The 14,648-nt window shown below is 46.0% G+C and overlaps 3 protein-coding genes across 4 annotated transcripts in view; 2 read left to right on the top strand and 1 right to left on the bottom strand.

Moving 5' to 3' along the window:
• The window catches only part of syngr1a (synaptogyrin 1a), a 153,405-nt gene that overhangs the window by 114,037 nt on the left and 24,720 nt on the right, over positions 1-14,648 (top strand). The gene's annotated exons all lie outside the window — the stretch shown is intronic.
• rdm1 (RAD52 motif containing 1) lies at positions 4,587-9,417 on the bottom strand. Of its 2 annotated transcripts, none has more exons than XM_086290412.1 (7): positions 9,254-9,417; positions 6,025-6,204; positions 5,819-5,947; positions 5,589-5,748; positions 5,373-5,471; positions 5,160-5,236; positions 4,587-5,053 (listed from the first exon to the last, which is right to left on the bottom strand). In XM_086290412.1, exons 1-7 carry the CDS (start codon positions 9,350-9,352, stop codon positions 4,973-4,975), a joined length of 825 nt encoding a protein of 274 aa, XP_086146538.1. In that variant the 5' UTR covers positions 9,353-9,417; the 3' UTR covers positions 4,587-4,972. The 2 variants fall into 2 exon arrangements, with proteins under 2 accessions (XP_086146538.1, XP_086146540.1); XM_086290414.1 differs by lacking the exon at positions 9,254-9,417 and adding an exon at positions 7,740-9,216.
• LOC147333315 (interferon a3-like) lies at positions 12,751-14,566 on the top strand. The gene is made up of 5 exons (XM_086290828.1): positions 12,751-12,873; positions 13,703-13,786; positions 13,870-14,022; positions 14,209-14,286; positions 14,365-14,566. Exons 1-5 carry the CDS (start codon positions 12,751-12,753, stop codon positions 14,533-14,535), a joined length of 609 nt encoding a protein of 202 aa, XP_086146954.1. The 3' UTR covers positions 14,536-14,566.

Here is a 14,648-nt window from a genome sequence, read left to right as displayed (position 1 = left end):
ACAGCGCAGATGTAAACATCTGTGTTTGTTGGGAGCAGTTCTGATTGTGCAGTCTGACAGCTGCAGGGAGGAAGGACCTGCAGAAACGCTCCTTCATGCATCGAGGATGCAGCAGTTTGTCACTGAAGCAGCTCTGCAGTTCAGCAACATTTACATGCATGGGCTGGGAGACTCTGTCCATCAGAGATGTTATTTTGGCTAGAGTCCTTCTGTCTCCCACCACCTGCACTGGGTCCAGGGTGCATCCCAGAACACAGCTGGCCTTCCTGATGAGTTTATCCAGCCTCTTCCTCTCAGCTGCCGATAAACTGCTGCTCCAACATACAACACTGTAAAAAATGACAGATGCCACCACAGAGTCATAGAAGGTCTTTAAAAGCGCTCCCTGTGCTCCAAATGACCTCAGCCGCCTCAGCAGGTAGCGTCTGCTCTGACCCTTCCTGTAAAGAGCATCAGTGTTGTGGCTCCAGTCCAGTTTATTATTCAGGTGAACACCCAGGTACCTATAAGAGTCCACTATCTCAATGTCCACTCCCTGGATGTTCACCGCTGTCAGTGTGGTGGGTCTGCGTCTCCGGAAGTCCACCACCAACTCCTTGGTTTTCCCGGCGTTGATCAGCAGGTGGTTCTGCTGACACCAGTCCACAAAGTCCAGAGTCCACTGTCTGCACTCTGAGTCGTTGTTGTTTACCTGCAGTGATGTGCTCAGGGTCTACTTTAGCTAAAGTTCCTGGCATCTTTGGTCATTTCAGGATCAACAGGAGCAAATGAAAGATAAAACACATCATCATTTATTGTCTCTCAGCCAGCAGACCTGTTTGAAATATTTGAAGGTCAATGAGTCAGTAGATATTCATATATAGATGAGTATCAATTATTCTGACTGCAACTATTGTCCTTGGATGATTTACAGTGACGGCTTGTTTAGTTCATGAAGGCAGTATCAGCAGACTGTGACTGGCTGGCCGGTTAGTGTTTATCTTCACTGCATCACTTGGTGTACTTGATGTAATTGTACACCACACATACTCTGTGGAGGGTCACTCCCACTAGGTTATATCTAGGGATGGGTATCGTTTAGGTTTTATCCAATACCGGTGCCAAATCGGTACTTTTGAAACAGTGCCGGTGCTTAAACGGTGCTCAAACCGGTGCTTAAAGAATGGAGAACACAAAATTGGTCCAAAAACCTCTCATGTTCAGCTGGTTCACCAGGCCATCAGACTGCTGAACACGTCATAGACACCTCAGCTTCACTACTGGAACTTTAACATTATGCACTCCATACTGTACAGTAATGCCACTGTTTTGCACATGTCTCAACTCTGTATATTTTATATATTTTATTTATTGTTTACTCTATTTAATTTGTAAAATATGTGTACACACACACACACACACACACACACACGTAGGAAAATATTTAGTATACACATCCAGAAATGCATATACTATTATATATTGTACATATATTTATTAGTTTCAGATGTAGCCATTCTTGTATTTTGCTTGTTTACATTATTGTATTTTGCACAACTCTGTTGCTTGTGAAGCTCGCACACAAGAATTTCACTCACATGTGCTGCACCAATGTACCTGCACATGTGATGTGACAATAAAAGTGATTTGATTTGATTTGGTTTTTGTAAAAAGATAACAATGTTAGCCTTTTCTGCAGCTATGGGGCATATATGGTATCACTCTTGGCTGGAAGCAGTGCATAAACAATGGAAAAAACACAAACTTTGTCCAAAAACCTCTCATGTTTAGCTGTTTCCCTCTTTTTCTTTGGTCATTTTAGCCTTTTTGGCCAGGGTGAAGGGAGTATCTGCCATCAAACAAGAAGACAGCCGCATGTAGCTATGATGATGTTTGCTAGTTCACCTTACATGCATTAATGTAATAACGTGGTTAGCCTACTCAACGTAAATTACTCACGCAGAGAAGAACGGCTGCTGCTGCTGCATCATCATCCGTCATCATTTCTGCTACACTGGCAGGGCTAGGGGCCAGGACTCTCCTCTTCGTGTTTTTGGGTATGTTGCTAACTCCGGGTCCGATAACAGGCACCACACCGCAGTAGATGCGCTCGGTGTGAGGTCTCGCAGCAAGCTATCAAATACAGCGCATTTCTTGGTTTTTGGGGAAAAAAACCCGCTATGCGTCGCCAGGTGTTTCATCGGATTTGAGGAGTTACCTCCTTTGACAGTATCAGCTTAAAGCACTTGTTGCAGGCTGCTGAGTTTGCATCTTTTGCTGTGAAGTACAGCCAGACTTTTGACCGCTTCGCCTTGGGCATTTTTAATCTGTAGCTCTGCATAAAAGAACGTACGTACCTGGCCCCGCCTACTATCCTCGGAAACGTAAAATGATTGGCTAGAAGTGTATCACAGCTCAGGAAAAAAAAGCACCGAAATAAAGCACCGAAATGTGCGCTGCTTTTCGGTCTGGTTACTACTGTTTATGTCAGAACCGGTGCCATGATACCGGTACCCATCCCTAGTTATATCTGGGACTCTCCACCATTTGACCTTAGAACTGAAGAAGCTTCTCGGATGAGAGGTGAAACGTCTTCAAGCAACTTAAAGAAGTCCAGACGCTTTTCTTTGCAAGCTCCTTTGACTACGATGACCTGGATGACTGAGAACCTTCACAGACAATTAATTTTATCAACTTTCCTTCTGACGATGCTGTCTGTGTTGAGCGCTCAGTGGATCTGCGCTCGACAGTGCAGCCTAGGCGGAGTAGTCGAACGCAGATTCACTGAGCGCAGGGCAAGCTAGCGAGACAGAAGTTAAGCGCCTTGCAACATGGCAAATTGAACCTCCCCCACCCTCATTCAGATCTGGCGTTTGGAACTATTTTGGTCTTCATGTGACGTATGACCCTGAAGGTAAGCGCGTCATGGACTAAAGTAAAACAGTATGTCGGATGTGCCATGCAATGCTCAATTACATGGGTGGGAACTAGTGCGTTAGCGCAGTTAGCTCGTTAACGTGTTGACGCCGTCCAGCCCCACGCACGGGGCGATCCGCGGTAGCTCGTTAACGGAGATTTGCCCTGTTGTGGCGTTAACGTCATTTCAGATTAACGCTGACAGCACTAGTGGGAACACAACGAATATGACTGCACATTTACACCGACAGCATCCTAGTGCAAAGACAAGTGGAAGCAGACAAAAACAACAAGCAGCATGCTACAAACTTTACCTGAGTCATTTAGACCAGCGGTCCCCAACCCCCGGGCCTCGGACTCGTACCGGTCCGTGAGTCGTTTGGTACCGGGCCGCGAGAGTTGAGGCTCAGGTGTGAAATGTTTGGTTTTCAGGGTTTTTATCGGTTTTCAGCGTTATTTTGTTATCGTTTTTATCGTTAACTCTGTTTTCCTGGGTCTTTTCACGTGTGTTATGAATAAATCTTATTTTTTTCGGTACCGGTACTAGTTTTATTTTGTTGTATTTATCCGTGACACCTAAAAGGCCGGTCTTTGAAAATATTGTCGGGCATTGTCTGTGGCGCAAAAAAGGTTGGGGACCGCTGATTTAGACAGCCGTTAGCACAGGATTCTCCTTATGGGGACCTGATATGTTTAATATGCTGCTGAGAATATAGCCCAGAAGAAGCGTATAGTATAGCTTTTATTTTGGAAAGAGACATTTCTCTGTAATAAACTTTCTTTTCCAAAGATGAGGGATTTCTCCATCAGATAGATTTTTTTATTATTATTATTATTTTGTTGTTTCAGCAACATTAAATTTAAAAACTGTACTTTTGAGTTAAAATATATATTTATAATTTTAATAAATGAGAAATTAAATTGTATCGAAAAAATATCGAACTGTGACACCAAAGTATTGAACCGAACCGTGAATTGTGTGTATCGTTGCACCTCTAATAAACATATATGGATAAAGCCAGGATTTTTTTTACATTAGTAATTCCTTTTGTACATATTTTTTTATTGTTCTTGATAATAAATTAATTAAAGCAACAAAAGAACCTGAAGTGCCAGTTGGGAGCCGAAAGAGCCGGCTCTCTGAAAAGAGACGGAATTCCCATCACTACTGCCAGCACCTTTTGTTGGTGCTGAGGCTGCTAACAGCTGCCACATTTTCTGTGCTCGCTGCAACGTGTTTTGCATTCAGATGATACCGTAAGGTTGAAGTGCTTCGGTGGTATGCAAACTCACTTTCTGCACAACACCACTTCTGTCGGGATAACGTTTTCTGATCAGTCCTAGCAACATAGCTCTGATGTGTGCATCAGTATAACTGGTTTATCAGGAAATGATGCAGTGGTCCCCTTTTGTCTTTGCTTGGAAAGCAAAGTGCGATTAAATGTGTTATTTTTGTCAAATCAGTTAACACATTAAATTCCCACTTTTTGAGTAGATACTTATGTTATTGTGTCTAACAACAATAACGACATATGTATAACAAGGTGCAATAATAACAGTGTGCAATACACATACACTTATTCTTTATGTTATTAAGTTTAGTTAAGTTACTGTGTGGTGTTGTGTTGACTGTCATGTAGGACCATGCAATGACAAGAGTTATTGTCAGAGTTCTCTGATGGACATCCACAAACTGAGTCAGTGCTTTTATTTATTTCACAGATCTTTTATACTAATTATTAAAAAGAATCAAACTGACACAAGAAACGACAACAACAACAAGAAAATCCAGCCTGGCGATTCAAAATAAAACCTCAAACCAAAACATAAATAATGAGGGAACGCTAAACAGCTGTGTGGAAAATCATGATTCACTGCTGCAGAGAGGACGAGAGCAACACGCACAGCTGATCGGTGCTGTTTCACAGCTGTGTGTGTGCCATGAGCTTCTGCATCTCAGGATCAGTTTTCCCGTCCTCGTACAGCCGGAGCGTCGCGTCGGGGAGCGCCGTTGTTTTGTTTCTACACCTGAAAGCTTTCCTCTCAGAAACACGTCACACCCACCCACAGTCCTGATCTACGACACAGTCAGAGCCCACTCTGCATCGTCAGCCTCCTCTTCATCAGCAGGACCCTCTGTCCAGGAAAACTCGTTCACCTGACACACACACACACACACACACACCCCCCGTGTGAGGGTTTAATTAAAGGCATTAACCCCCCATACCTACCCTCCCACACACACAGTCAACAGGTGAGATTACCTGCAGGACTCCTTCAGTGTCATCAGCTAAAAACTGATCAGGGGTCTGTTTCACCTCCACCATCACTTTCCCGTTACCTGCGCACACGCGCGCGCACACACACACACACACACACACACACACACACACACACACACACACACACACACACAGGTGAGCAGAGTCAGTGCTGCAGGTACGGCAGTATTTAAAGTATTTAGAGTACTGCAGTACCTAGAAGTATGAGCAGCACGGAGCTGAAGGCCTGAACCAGAGCCTTCTCTCTGACCAACCTCTGCAGCCTGCAGCACCTCTGCAGGAACACATCTGGACCTGAAACACACGCGCACATACACACACGCACACACACACACACACACGCACACACACACCTTAGACCAGAATAACCAGGCAGCAATGTTCAAAGTGTCGGGCTCTCCCTGCCCTCACCTGTGCAGGTGAAGCAGTCCTCCAGCACCGCAGCTCCTCTGCTCGTCTGTCCGTGATGAGGGAAGCGGAGCTGCAGCACGCAGCCGAACTTCAGCCTCCTCTGCCCGGCCCCTCCCCCCTCCTCCTCCTCGCCTTCTTCTTCGTTGGTGAGCTTCTTCAGCTGAAGCAGACAGACAGTGAGTCACCTGCACTCTCACTCGCTCACCTGAATACATCGATGCAGTGCTTACTGTGATGATGTCAGAGGTCCAGCCGTTGAATCCCAGGACGTGATTGGCCAGTTCCAGACAGTGTGCATGGCTCAGAACTCTGCTGCTGCCAGACAGGAAGTGAGGCGTCTGCTTGGAGCTCAACTTCACCTAAAACCCACAAATATGGCCAGGTGAGCTCCAGGAAAACACACAAAGGTCATCAAAGACGAAGAAAATGTCGTCACCTTCAGCGGCAAGTCGTCAAGCAGCGGGCGTCCGTCTGTGATGCGCTGAGCTGCAGCGGCGTGAGCCGCAGAGAAGAACTTGATGAGGGCGTAAAAACCAGGAGGGTGGAGCGGAGCGTTAGGGCTCACCTTCAACAGGTACACAGGACCGAAGGACGAGAAGACAGCATGCAGCTGGGCCTGACACACACACACACACACACACAATGGTCGTGTCCAAATTCATGGGCTGCATTCTCCTGAGGACCCGGCCTTCGCGGTCTACGTGGGCCGGGTCCTCAGAAGATCGGGTAGGCCGGAAGTAAACGGCCGTGAAATTGGACGGTCTAGCCTTCTGATTAGCGTCACCGCTGTCTCGGTGGAGTTAATAAACTCAGCCGTCTGCTCCTTGCTGTCTAAAATATAACAGGACACTGGAGTAAACTCTCGGCCATCTCACACTTCTGTTTAATCAGTTTTCTGTTTGACGTTTAGTCAGCTGTGTAAAAACCAAGGAGGAACCCACCCGGGGGATTAATAAAGTTTTATTTTATCTAATCTAATAACTTTAATCTCAGCCAAACCGATTTACTCACGAACAAACAAAACACTGAAAAAAGCCCAACAATAACATTTTTAGGTTGTCTAAGTGACTTATATATTACGTTTGTCACGGCCGGGCGGGTTACACACAGTAATTCGGCGTGCCCGTGTGGCGTGCTGGCTAGACCCAAGCGCGGCGAAGGCTAGCGGTGGGTTTGGAGCAGGCACGCAGTTATTCTAGTAACGATCAGTGCACGAAGCGTGGCTTCGGAACGGTCGTTACCGACAGAGAGCGAGCGGAGCCGGGAAGAGAAAAAGGATTGAAGGGATAATCACTCACGGTTGCTGAATCAGGCGGAGACTGACGTCGGCAGAGTTTCGGAGCTCCTGACACGAAGAGAATGATGTCTGAGCGGCGAACAGGTGGGTGGCGTCTCTCTTTTAACCCCGGCCCCGTGATCAGCTGATCACAGCTGATCACCGGCTGACAACGTTTAACCCGAGCAGCGAAAGTCCGCGGTGATCTGAAAATGATGTGCCGGGAGTTGTGCCATTCTCGGCCGCATCAGTGACCCTCGAGCTCCCGGCTAGCTATCGAGCTGGTGGGTAGCAGACGTCTCCGAAAACATCGAAGCACTTTAGCAAAGATGCGATATCTTGATAAACCGAGCAGATATTTGATGTTTACACAGCTACTTTCTCGCCTGAAAATATGTTAAAAGTTTACTTTGTGACCCAGAAAGATTAATAAGAGTAATTTTTAAACTTAGTAGCGGCCGCCATTAGCCGGAAACTGGAGCTTGGCTGGGCCGCGCTATGAATTCTGGGATATGGTGGGCCACGAAGGACACACCCGACCCATCCTTCAAATTCGGAAAAAGGAGCACGCATTTGTCGGCTGCATTCGGAGGGGTCTACGAATTTGGACAGCCTTCGGCGCGTCGCTGTGACGTAATCGGTCTACAAATGCGGCCTCAGGAGAATGCAGCCCATGAATTTGGACACGACAAATATCAGGCAGCTGCTCAGATTGAGCACAGGCTGCAGGATGGTGTGTAACCGTGGTTACGGGGGATGCTGTGATGACACAGTGAAAGTTCTCAGGTTTTATATCCATGCAGTATCAGCTACTGCAACACTGAAGCCTTTTAAACGAAGTATACTGCATGTGTACACAGTATTACTGCAGTAACCTTGATAATACGGTGTGTCAGTGCTGGTACTGATGGTAACTGACGCTCCATGTTCACAGAGGACTGGTGCCATCTAGTGGACATCTCAGGACACTGCATGGGACAGTTTGTACGAAATAAAGTGCAGTGACATCAACAGAGTGATTATTAAAGTGCTCTAAAAATAAAATAGTGCAATAGAAAACAGCGATCAAGTAAGGAGGAAGACATGTGACTGTGTAGACAGATGTAATTGGTTGGAGAGCAGCAGAGGGCGGGTCCTCAGCTGGTGTTCAGTGCTGACTCTGATGACTGTTTACATTGTTCTCATAAGAGGACAGGAGAGAGCCGAGGAGGTGAAGAGTGCAGCAGGCTGGTGAAGAAGACCCGGGCGTGAAGAAGAAGATGATCAGCAGCAGTGAAAAGCAGAGGCTCTGAGGCGGAGCAGGGAACGCTGTTAAACTCGCCTACGTACCGTCAGCATCCCGTCTCACAGACGAACGCTTCATCACACTCATCTGTTACTGTAGTCATGACTGTTAAAAAGTTGCTGTTATCAAGTAAAACCCAAACATATTTCAGGGCTGGGCTAAGCCCCCAGGGCTTCAGGATCCTAGCAGCGCCCCTGTCCTGCATCTGTGTTTAGGTGGACAGTCTTCATTGGCCTTCATCATCATCATCATCATGACAAACAGGCCGCTGTTTCCTTTTGATAGATTTAGTATCAGAAGTATTCAGCGAGTAGCCAGGGTATCGCTGTTATCTTGATTCACTAATCCCAACATGGAGCTCACGTTATCACCTCGCTGTTAGCTCACAGTTTAACCAGCACGATCACGTCAAAGGGGCGGGGCAGTCTATAAAGGGGCCTTTGGTGGGTCATGTGACTTCCACAGAACTTGATTCTGAGAGTGCCACAAACCTCAGAGGTGCTATCAGACGGTGACTAGAAATCTGACAGGAAATGTTCTGAAGCAGCAGAAACTGGTTTCTGGCTTCACAGCTGCACAGTAAGGCTGTATCCATGGAAACGTGAAACTTCCTGTCCCACAGCCTGATGAAGGAGACGTGGGAATCAGAGCAGAGTGGATGGACGTGATTGGTCGAGCAGGCATGTGCTCTGCGCTCTCCGTCACTCTGACCACCACCTGTTTGACTCTGTTTCAGGATCTAAGGTTAAATATGAACACATCAATCTGATCTGGGGTCAGCATGTCCAGATATACATGCTTACAACACAACGATAATAATCCACCTGACTGTGATTACTGATGCTCAGCAGGAAAACAGAGATGTGACACACTGTTCGCACACAGCGCTCTGAGGGATGTTCAGGAATGGAGATCTGATTGGTCGGTGGGCAGTGACATCACTGAAATGCTGTGATGTGACCTGAATTCAGCACGCGCTTCCCACTAACGACTCCTGCCTCACTCACCTGCAGCTCTTATGTCACATCCACTCATTTTACACCAGCAGCTCAAGACAGACCGTCACCATTTAATACAAACTGACGTCACCGTGTGTGCACTCACGTGGATGTGTGCCTCGCCGTGGGTCGGCGGGATGTCCCACACCAGCACCGTCTTATTGCTCTCCACGGGAACCCGGAAGTCCACGACCTCCGCCTCCATCCCGGCCGCACGTGTGCCGCTCCCCTGGACTGATAACGCGCTCAGCGGGGTCGCGAGAGGAGCGCGCTTCCGCTGAGAGGCGGAGCCTGCCACGGCAACCAATCAGGGGACAGAGCGACAATGTTCGACGAATCAGAGCGTTCTCCTACAAAACCAATCACTGAAGTCCACCCGCTGCCGGGCCTGACTCCTCTGAGGAATCTGGGGAAAGTTCTGGAAATCAGTTTGGCGTCATTTTAATGTTGTTCGTCACGAGTCTCACGGCTGTTATTTAACAATCCTGTCTCTGCTTTTCTATTTACGTCTGCTGTGTTGTCATAGTGATTATCGTGGAGAGATTGTTCAATGAAGCTTTTTTTGTCTGCTGAGACCGGAAGTAAGGAGTATCGGGATGAGCGCACGTGTCTGTCGCCACTCTGCTGTGTTAATAAAGTTTTATTTCCGAGTTTCTTTCTTGCCTCATCAGTGAGCTCACCTGGTGTGACGTCACTGAGAGTTTCCTGCACACCCGAAAGCGAAAACGACGATGACGTCAGCTGGGTGTTAGCAGAAAACAAAACTGCAAACCAAAATAAAAGCATGATGGTTTTCAGGTTAAGTTTGAATAAAGACTGCATGAAAAAACTCAAAAAGGAAAGCAGAAGGTTCACAACAGTAAGTGCAGAAACTCAAACATCGATTATAAAATACACAGACATCTACAAATCTTTATTTGGAAGTCCGAGCCGCAGCCTGTCTGCATCAACGGCGAGTGCGTGGAAAGGGTCTCCAGATTCAAGTTTCTGGGTGTGCACATAGACACAGACCTCCAATGGAGATCTAACACCTCTGCGGTTTTAAAGAAGGCCCAACAGCGTCTCCACTTTCTGAGAATCCTCAGAAAAATGGACCTGAAGAAGGAGCTGCTGACCGTCTTCTACCGCTGCTCCATTGAAAGTGTGCTGACATATTGCATCAGTGTGTGGTTCTCCAGCTGCACCACAGCACACAGAAAGGCACTCCAGAGGGTCATTAATACGGCCCAAAAAATCATTGGACATCCTCTTCCCTCCCTGAAGGACCTGTACAGCACTCGCTGTCTCAAGGGGGCACGCAGCATCCTCCGGGACTGCACACACCCAGTCACCGGGTGTTTAAGCTGCTGCCGTCTGGCAGGAGGTTCAGGCTGCTGAGGTCCCGAACAAACAGACTCAAGGACAGCTGTTACAACAGGGCAACAGCCCTGATCAATGCAAATAGCTGACCTGACTGGATACCTCCCTGGACTTTTTTAGGGGGGAGGTAACAATGTTTAATACAATAACAATAATAATATTTATGTTTATAACAAGGTGCAATAATAATTAATGTGTAATAATAACAGTGTGCAATACACATACACTTCTTCTTTTTTTATTACTAAGTTAATATACTGTGTTGTGTTGTTTGTGTTGCGTTGTGATGTGTCGTATCGTGTTGTGTTATATGTAGTGCCGACGTAGGACAGTTTTCCAATCTCATTGTACTACTGTACTATGTATGACTGTGCAATGACAATAAAGAGTAAAGAGTTAAAGAGTTTATTTATAGGAAACAGTGAACCGCACACACAAACAGCTTTTATTGTGAAATGCTGCTGCTTCCTGTCAGTGTGGAAAATGAAAGCGAGCGAATTCCACCCAAATGCTGTCATTCCTCTACCAATACACAGCTGATCGATCAATCAGTGATCGATCAGCCTGAGATCAATGAACTGATCACGTTAATAAGACAGAACACACACATCTGACCAATCACAGCTCACGAAGATGGACACTTCAAGACTTTCCAGGGTGCTTAAGAATATCCCAGGACTGTGAGGGTGAGGGTCCTCTAGAGGATTTCCAGGGTCCTTGAATATAAGAGCCTAAACACGCAGATTAAACACAAACTTGTATCCATGAATATAAAACCTCTGATTTAGAAACGAATAAATAAATGAATAAATAAACGTTACAAATAATTGATGCATTCAGTCCCCTCGGGACATTTGTAAATTGCAGAGTGGGGACTTTTACCTGCAGACAGGTGTTAAAACCCGGCTCAGGTTCAGATCAAAGCAGTTGAAGTGTGTGTGACAACATTTATCCTGATTAAAGAGACGAGACTCTGAAAGCCCACCCTTTCATATGGGCTCAAATTGTGGTCATAAATATTTTGTACTTGTAAATCGAATTTGTGTGTGTAAAAAGATTTGTGTGGGGATTTAGTCAAAAAATACGTGTGAAACTCTGCACTCAAGTTTCAAGTTACAAGTACGAATATTGACCCTGTTTTTCTTCATTTCATCTCATTGGCCAATGTCATGTCAATCACAAATTTAACTATCCAATCAAAGAACAGGTGGGTTTGGCTATTGGAGGTGTGCTTTATGGAGCTTCAGGTCCTAGAAGAGAATAAATGCCCTTATACATGCCAGCCCAGCGTCTTCCTTCATCACGAAGGAAAACAGTCTGTGGTCGTCTGAGTTTGGTGATTTATGTGTCACAAGTTTACATGCTTAATACAGGGACCTCCAAAGCCTTTTCAACAGCGCTGCGGACCTAGGGCGGGGGGCGGGGCAGTATTGTGGAAATGACAGTCTTTACTAGTGGGGATGGTTACAAAGATTTCTTCATTATGAATTAGCATACATGTTTTTATTGAACATTTGAAGAACCAGCAAAAAAAAAACAGAAACTCTTGTAGAGTCAGAGATAGAAACGACAAGGAGCAGGTGCATCTAGTACAGGTAGAGCTGCTGCAAAAACCCACAGAGCCCAGCAGCCAGCAGCAAATTCTGGATCCTTGGCTTTTAGTTAGCAGTTAGCATTAGCAGCACATCCTGCGTCCGATGTGAAAGGACCTTTATGCTGCGCACTGTGACTCACAGCAATGGTCCCAGGTCAGCCCTGACTTTGTGTTAAATTAATCCTAAAGTAATAACGGTATTTCTAACCACTGATATAGCACAACTTTATCCTTTCAACAGCTACTGAAAGTTAGGGGACCTAGCTTCTATTTATATTTATATAGAGGTCCTCCAGCTTCAAACTGTATTACCCTTCAAGGACCTGCAGTTCAAAAAAGCGCCCCTCCGACAGCCAAACCCATCTGTTCTCTGATTGGATAGTTAAATTTGTGATTGACATGACATTGGCCAACCCGATGAAAGGAAGAAAAACAGGGTCAAAATTTATACTTGTTACTTGAAACTTGAGTGCAGAGTTTCACATTATGACCACATTATGAGCCCATACTTTCACAGCTTCTGTCTGAAAACTGAAACACGGAATTTTTGTTATGTTTTCTGTTTCCTGTTTGTAAAATAAAAGCCTGATCTCTGCTGGCAGCATGGACACGCACTCTCAGCACCGCACAGCATCTTCATCATCTTCATCATGGTCACCTGGACCGGTCTGCTCTTCATTCTCTGTGGCACCCTGACCTCTGCCCTCTGCTGTGATTGGCTCACACACTACAAAGCACCAATGGAAGAAGCCCGGGGCTTCCTCACTCGCATGGTGAGTACAGGTCCTTAAATTGGTCTTTAAAACATTCCAGGACATTAAAAACACTGCTTGGTTTTTTCAAACATGTTTCCAGGACTTTAATGATATTCCAGGACTGCATAAACATATTGTGTGAATACATAAAGAGATTCTGTATAAGAGGATTTTCAGGGTTTTTGAACTTAAGTTAGAGACTCTCAGTGATTCTTCATGATGTGACACGTTTACATACAATTCAATTTTATTAATACAGCTACAAATCACAACAAGAGGCACTTCAAGGTGCATTACATTGTAAGGTCGACCCTACAATAATACATACAGAGAAAAACCCAACAAGCATACGACCCCCTATGAGCAGCACTTTGGCGACAGTGGGAAGGAAAAACTCCCTTTTAACAGGAAGAAACCTCCGGCAGAACCAGGCTCAGGGAGGGGCGGGGCCATCTGCTGTGATTGGTTGGGGTGAGTGAGGGAGTTTTTAGGACTTCCTGATAATAATGAATTACAGTCGTCCAGCCTGGAAGTAATAAATGCATGAACTAGTTTTTCTGCGTCACTCTGAGACAGGATATTTCTAACTTTAGAGATGTTGTGTTTCTGTCCTGTGATGGGCTCTGAAACCTGACTGAAATAAGACCTTCGTCTGCAGATGTGATGAATATTCAACACAAAGTTTACTGACAGCTAAAACGATGCATTCAGAGCCTGTAGGACATTTGTAAACATCACAGGTCACATGTTTAGTGTGTAGACTGAATGTGGGGACGTCAACAACACGTCACGATTGGCAACAGCTCAGAGCGATGTGGTGAAATGAAGCGCTGTCTCTCTGTTTCAGGGCGATCAGCTGACTGAACAGCACTCTTCAGTTCATCCGGTTCGATTCCCAAAACATCTCTACAAGCAAATAAAAAACTCTGAGGTAGGTCACATGACTACATCGATGACATCACATCTGTTTGTCAATCAGACGCCTGCAGCTCACCTCTCTCTCTCTCTCTTCAGGTGGACTCAAAGCTGGTTTTCATCAGAGACAGTCTGCAGCTTATTTTCTGTCTGTATCGCCATGACAACCTGTCAGCCGCTCCCTGGGGCGCCGACAAGACGGAGGGCTTCCTGACGGTCATCCACAGACAGATCATGGAACTGAGCGCGTGTGTGAGTGGACACGCCCACTTCACTGCTTTCAGCCTACTCACAGGAGCAAACATGCACCCACACCCACTCTCCTTCACCTCCTCCCAGAGCCTCCTCTTCATCAGTGCTTCACCTCCTTTCACCTCCTCCCACACCAACACTTCACCTCCTTTCCGAGCCTCAGTCTGAACTGTTCTTTGTCTCCAGGTTTCGACCAACAGTCCAGCCAACAGCAGACTGAGGAGCTACTACAGGACTCTGGCCAACAGTACTCTGTCTTGCTCTGTAAGTACAAGTACTGTAGTACTCGTTGTATTATTGTGTGTAGTGACAGTGGTAATAAGTGTAGTACTGTGTGTACAGGGCTGCAGTACTGCGTCATGGCAGCTGCTCAGGAAGGAAACCAAACTGCGCCTGGAACAGCTGGAGCTGCTCGTGGCCTCCATCAGAGTTCCTGCTGCTGCCAGCAGGAGGCGCTCTGCAGCAACGCAACAGCAACGCAACACTGACACAATATCTGAAGACTGTCTCTGATGTTCCCCTCTCTATTTATTTATTTATTTATTCAGAGTATTTATGTATTTATTTATTTATGTAAACAAAGATCTTTTTTAAATTAAATGCAGTGAAAACTGGAGGATCTGCTG

The sequence above is a fragment of the Aulonocara sp. 'chitande type north' Nkhata Bay genome, linkage group LG4 (assembly GCF_057382095.1).
Source record: "Aulonocara sp. 'chitande type north' Nkhata Bay isolate Kocher_YH1m ecotype deep benthic linkage group LG4, A_spYH_male_GT1.1, whole genome shotgun sequence".
NCBI classification, from domain to species: domain Eukaryota; kingdom Metazoa; phylum Chordata; class Actinopteri; order Cichliformes; family Cichlidae; genus Aulonocara; species Aulonocara sp. 'chitande type north' Nkhata Bay.
Note: the sequence above shows the minus strand (reverse complement) of the source record. Positions and strands in the feature narration are given on the sequence as shown.